We start from the raw sequence: 6,785 nt of genomic DNA, 5'->3' as shown, positions 1-6,785 counted from the left end.
AATTCATCGAAACACTCAAGCCCCATCACGGCGACAACGTAGAGATACGGTGATGGGGTTATTATTATTATTATTATTAAATCAATATTGTAGGGCCTGACGTCTTTCAACTCTAGGGACAAAGTGATATTTGATTTATTTTTTGTAGCATTTCTTAGTGGAAGCAAAGAGATCAGAATTATGTTCAGCTTATACTGCAAAACTAGATATAATAGAATTCTAATTTCAATAAATAGTTCCTCTACAGGATATGGCGTAATAAATGGATATAAAGCTATCTACGGGTAGATGACATGTAGAGGTTCAGAAAAATATAAAAGATTGACTCGTTTTGTTTGGAGATTATTTTGTATAAGCACTGAAAAAAAATGGCGAAGGGTATAATTCATTGAATTTGATTTTTTGTCCATTCATTACGCTACATCTTTATGTTTAAGCTTTTTCAGTGAAAATTGGATTGATGTTGTTTATCAGTTATGTAGATATAACTCAAACCCACGGCGTACTCACGTAACATGATGATTCAGATTATAGCCCATCTCTGTCCAAATTTAATACTTATCCTATGAGCTGTTTTGAAGACTAAACATTTCATACACCCACATAATATCTACATACTTCTACATTTCATAATATTTAGTAAGAATGTCCGATAATAATAAGAAATGTTTAACAATGTCAATTTTGTAAACAAGAAAAAGATTAATCTATTTTAATCATATGACAAGAGTCTTGTCTCGATGATGAATTTTAATAACGTATCTTGTGTTACGTAAATATGTTAATTATTAAAAGGAAAACATGCTCGATTCAAGTAGGGATGTGACATTGTTGATAAAAAATCGATTTTTAATTAATCATTCTTTTTTTAAGTATGAAAAATCGATTTTTAATTAATCGTTTTTTTAAGTATGAAGAATCGATTAATAAATAATCGACTTTTCTTAAGAAAATAATCGATGTTATTATATAAATAGATTTTTTTCAATTAATTTCAAAATAAACGCTATATACATTATGTCAATAGATTTATTAAAAATAAATAACAGAGACAGTTAAGTTCTTATAATATCAACACAAATTAAAGGTGCATATATTGCATGATTATAAAAAATCGATTATTAATTGCGATAAAATCATGTATTAAATCGATTTTTACTTCAAAACAATCGATTTTTAATCGATTTTCTTCTGAAAAAAATTCACATTCCTAGATTCAAGTAATTTATTACCATATGTATGCATGTGTATAATAACTAGTTATAATGTTATAATGAAGATTTTCTCAGCCTTTGCAGTGTATTAATAACTTCGTCGATGTATGACAGAGTTCTTTTGAAAAAAGGTTAACAGTAATCCAATGAACTTGATAGGAAAGAATGTTATTTCGACATTCGGTCATTGCTTTAAAGGTTCACACAAACGAATAATTCAAAATGCTTGAATGCGACGCTTATTCATTAATATGTAAAACTTTTGCATATCAGCTATCATAAAGAGGGTGCTCACCCCATTTATACTGTTGCCTAGAATTACCTTCAAAATATCCATTCATCCTGTTTTAAATTGCTTTTGGCGTTACATTAAAATATGTATTTTTTAATGTGACTACAATGTTCATGATAAAAGGTTTTTCGTGTAAAATGAAAGAAGACATCATCTAATTGTATTTTATACACATTCTTGGTATGTTATTATGAAAAAATGGCTCCGTTCTGTGTTTCAAGTCAAATTAAAATAAAACATAGAACAGAATGATTATATATTCCGTCTTAATGTTTTCGTTATCAAAAGGACAGTGGAACAAAATAGTATAGAAGCATAACCATGAAACACAGTTTCCATCCGTAAATTATAATTTCACTTTGGAATGTCATTGTCCTAATTATATAATTAACAAGGTTCCGTGACACAATAGATTAAATTCATGAAATTGATATACAGGCTTCATTGTGTTGTAAATGCCAGCTCATTACTAAAACGTAGAACCCTTTTTGTGGATGTGAATAGCCACCAACGTGTTTATACAATACGCTACTTTAGGGGCGGAATTTCAGTAAATTCCATTCGACTGAAGTTTCATTATAAAGTATAAATTCATGAGCCGAACTAATTATCATTGGATGACGATAATCGTTGTATGATAGTTTATTGTATCAATCAAGTTGCAATGTTTGTGATTCGATATCAAGGGTAAAAATATGTGTCGACAGTTCGCAATTATAATAATTAGCGGGTAATTAGATAATATTCTGTTTGATAATAATAAATATGATATCATAATGTGATACTATTGATAATGACAATTAAATAAATATCTATATATTATGGTAAATTCTGTTTATGAAGGTATAAGCATCTGCATATAGTGTAAACGCTCTATAAATTATAAATTACACAATTTATAAAAGGTAATCGACGTTCTTGGGGGGCAGCTATCACTCCATATTCTAAAATGAGGCTAATTGACAATTTCGTATAAACAATTACGTATCAAACACAAAAAGGATCACGTCAGTCGGTTACACAGCGACATCAAGAGACAAAGCAAAACATACAGTCGAATTGTGTCGTTTTTGGGTTAGTAATTTTTGTGAAATAACATAGTATTATAGCGCCTGTTCGGTTATGCAATCGACAATTTGCGAAACATAGTCGCTCATGCCGGCTCTCCACAGGTCATTCAGGATAAGGAAAATGCTTATCTCAACTATAAATAACATATTTTTCTAATGGTGTAATAAATTTAACAACATAATCAATAAGTCAGTTCAGTTAATCTATTAATTACATTAATATTATGGTCAACGTCATTTCCATTTTATTTTACTAGCATTAATTAGTTCTTATATATACACTTAGGAGTTTTTAATAAATTTTAAATCACATTATTTAACCGACCAATGTTTGTACGACCGTCATCAAGGTATGTATCATCTCTCACGCTCCATGTGATGTGTTCGAAACGTCAGTATAAAATATTTGTTGAATAAAATTATTTACTATATACGGTTTTCTTTCTAAATATTAGAACTACTCTTAGGGTTAGTCCCTTGAAAATATCGCATTTATGTGATAAGGTGGCTGGTCTAGTCATCAATTATAAAAATTTAAGGATCTGTTAGTATCGCAGCTTAATAAATAGCAAATAATTAAATCCCGTTTTATTTCCGTTAAAAGTTTATAATTTCGAAGTGTTTCACTATTTATGCTTCTAGTTTATGATGTTATTAAGTTCTTATAATATTCGTCTTTGAACCTTCAGTAAATAGAGTAAGTCTTTATAACGTCATTTAAAGGCAACAAAAGCTTTAACGTCATCGAAGAAAGTTTTTAAGTACCTTTCTGTTCACTAATTTTAATATAAAACTCTTTGTTTACAATGTCAATATAAAGTGAAACATAATATAATGCTATTAACAAAGGTAAAGCAGAATCTATAAAACATTTTGATCAAAGCTCGCTGCCTTTGAGTTACATTCGTCCAACAAATATATATATTTTTTTTATGTCATAGCGGGCAACTGAGCTGGTGGTTCGCCTGAGGGTAAACGATCACCACCGCCCATGAACATTCGCAGAGGCTCAAACCTCTGAGAATGCGCCGCCCACTTATAAGGCATCAGGGATAAGGAAAGGATTGATGACAGGAAAGAAGGAATAGACTGGGAAGGGCTAGGAGAAGGAAATAGGCTTCCGGCTAATAATCATCCTGCGCTTCCATAACTAGCTATTATAAGATTCGTAATATCAATCATTGGTGCACAGTTAATGAGTTTTAATACACATTTAATAGAGGCACACATTATTCACAATAGCTAATAACAAGAAAGATTAATTGAAAAATATAAAAAAAAGAAAAAAATTGATCACAAGGCGGGATGCGAACCATTTTATTTACCTTGTGGCGACGCGAATCGTTTGTATTATTTAAATATATTAAATTTTTTTTATCAAATCTGTATCTAAAATTACAACTACAACTAAAATAACGTACCTTTGAAGTATTTCATACAATAGCAGCTTGTTTTACGGATTATTGTGGAGCGAAACAGAATAATATATGGAAGGATGGAAAAAAAGGTTTTATAATACAATTTGTAAGATATAATTCTTCATGTCTCCAGCCATCAATGAGCTTACCTCGAGACTCCTACACAGGCAATGTACTTATAAGATCGAAACGTATTACTTACGTTGTGTTTATATTTTTAATTGCTTGTTATTTCCGAGAATGTTTCCGTTCGAAAATAAAAGCAATTTGCAGCTTCAAGGCGTGTTTGGAGGCAGAGCAAGTTATATTTTGAATGTAATTATAATTACGACAAATATTTGTTTTTACATTTCCTTATAATTCTTGCAAGATCTCTTTCAGTAGGTACAGCTTCTGTTTATCATAATTCTTATAACACTCGTAAAGCACAATATGCAGAAAAATCAAGTATAGGTACGTATGAATATAAAATTCATGACGCGATCTATATCTGTTTTAAAGAAAACACATTTAAGTCGATTATCGTTTATCAAAATAACACATGTTACATGCATTTCAAAGGGAATTCTAACCGAATTTCAAATATCATGAGCATCGTTTGTACATCTACAGAATGTGGTTAAAGTAGTTTCATTTTGCTCATCTGATTTATTCTTGGTTCTTGTTACATTTGAGAGCAATCCTACCGACTCTTTATGATATGATATTATCATTTTGCTTTTACTGTATTGCGTAGGATATATATACCCTATTTGTGCCCGCTTTTACGATGTATTTATTATGAATAGTTTCGTGGCATTTTAGTGAATTGAAGAGTTTTAGTGATCACAAATCCCGTATAACTAAACGTAAATATCAACTTACTAAACCCTATATACTTTTGATTGTACGCACTCAAAGAATAAGATAAGTGGGTGTCAAAACAAGCGAAGTGTTTGGTACTTCTACGTGTCTCAGTAATTAATTGAATTACTTGTATTTGCAGCCGAACCTCTAGATTTGGTATAACCTCTGGTTCACTTAAATTGGACGATAATAGATCGCAAACTAATTGTCTATTTGTAATAGACATAATTAGTTAAGTAGACTAACATCGGGAAAAAATTAACCAAAAAATAAAACCGTATTTCAAGATGTAGGAATACCTATACGTATAGAATGTTTTTTTAACAATAAATTTAAAGATCTAAGCATAGAGACACATAGACGGTGGAAAGCGACTTTGTTTTATGCTATGTAGTGATTAGTGTAATTGTAGTTAGTTTACATAAAGATTAAATGTTAATCATTTAATTTATTTGCAAAGTTGTAAAATATAAATAATAATAAAACAAAAATACCAGTTTTTACAAAATACAATCTAATTTAGATATCATTTATATACTTTAATTTTACACTGGAGAGTAGTGTAGTAATTGTATTTGACATTGAAAAATCGAAGATTTGAACCAAGCGAGCGTGCAAGAAATAAATTGATTTGCACATTATACACATAACTGCTCGAAACGGTGAAAGGAATCGGTATATCCAAAAATCAAATGTTCAAATAAATGTGACATCTGGCAATCCGCACCCGGCCAGCGTGGTACATGACCTGAACCCTCATGATTATTTATTCCCACTAGGCAACTTAGTTCAATAAAAACTTATCGCTGTTTGAAGTCATTAAACGATCACGAAAATTCTTGGGTAGATATGGTGCTTCCCCTTCTCGATGACAAGCTATAAAAAACAAATTACACGCCATAGTTTAGATCCATTGTCTAAAGTTTGCTTTGTTTACAGATACGGTGTTCGGCGTACATATATTCGATATACTTCAGAAGCCACGAGAGGGTGGCGGAGGAAGAGAGGGCCCGGACCACGGTCGCGCCTTTGCCAGAGTCAAGGGAAGCTATCGTCTTTCCTATACATCGCATTTCTGATAACAGTGAGTGTGCCGTTTATAAATAGCCAGCTACTCGTTCTGAATACATCTGAAAGTATATTGTTAGTGAGTTCAAAGTTCATAAGATTTTTATTGAAGTCATCTTTTTTAGTGCCTATTTAGATAATTTAGTTGATGGCATAAATAATTGATACGATTATATCAATCAAATTACTATAATATATTATATAATCGTAAACGCTTACAGCCATTGATGAACATCAACTATTTGATGTAAGCATATACGCTAAGACTGAAATAGTTGGAACTATTACTTTTGAGCTACAATTGTATATGAAATACTAACGATAAAAAAAGGAAATAAAATAATGAATATTTAAGCAAAAAGATTTTACGAGATGGACTTACTAAATTCCAAAGATCTGTTTATCACATCGGGGTCTAAAACAGGAAAAACCATTATATAAAATTGGTATTATAAATATTTTGTTCATGATATTGTATTATTTGCGCTATCGGATATTTTTATTTATTTTCCCTAAGCTTAAAGCTTTATTGCTTAAGAAATATGAAATACTCTTTGAAAACTCTTGATAACACATAAAAATCTTATAAGACCAAAAACAAATTGAGAACAAAAACAACGCAGTTAAATTCGAACTCTCTTCTCAAAATTTACATCCCCAAACAGATGGTATATTGATGAAAATTTTATCACAAAGTACCAAATAAATCTCTTCGGTCGAGAATATCAGCGAACACATCTACCTAGTGGTAATTCCGCCAACATAAATGCACAATAAACGCGCAGAGAGTATTCCCGTTGATTTAGATTTTTCATTTTCCCCGAAAGGCCGAAACATGCATAGATCCAAATAATTGTAGTGTACATAGAATATACAT

General features: G+C 30.7%; 1 protein-coding gene across 1 annotated transcript in view; it reads left to right on the top strand.

Annotated features, from left to right (window-relative positions):
- The window catches only part of LOC119834433, a 64,202-nt gene that overhangs the window by 51,635 nt on the left and 5,782 nt on the right, over positions 1-6,785 (top strand). Inside the window, exon 6 of the mRNA XM_038358792.1 lies at positions 5,780-5,924. Coding sequence (XP_038214720.1) covers positions 5,780-5,924 — 145 coding nt within the window. The remainder of the gene's footprint in view (positions 1-5,779; positions 5,925-6,785) is intronic.

Source organism: Zerene cesonia, chromosome 19, assembly GCF_012273895.1.
Source record: "Zerene cesonia ecotype Mississippi chromosome 19, Zerene_cesonia_1.1, whole genome shotgun sequence".
NCBI classification, from domain to species: domain Eukaryota; kingdom Metazoa; phylum Arthropoda; class Insecta; order Lepidoptera; family Pieridae; genus Zerene; species Zerene cesonia.
The sequence above is the reverse complement of the archived record's forward strand: the minus strand, read 5'-3'. Positions and strand labels throughout refer to the sequence as shown.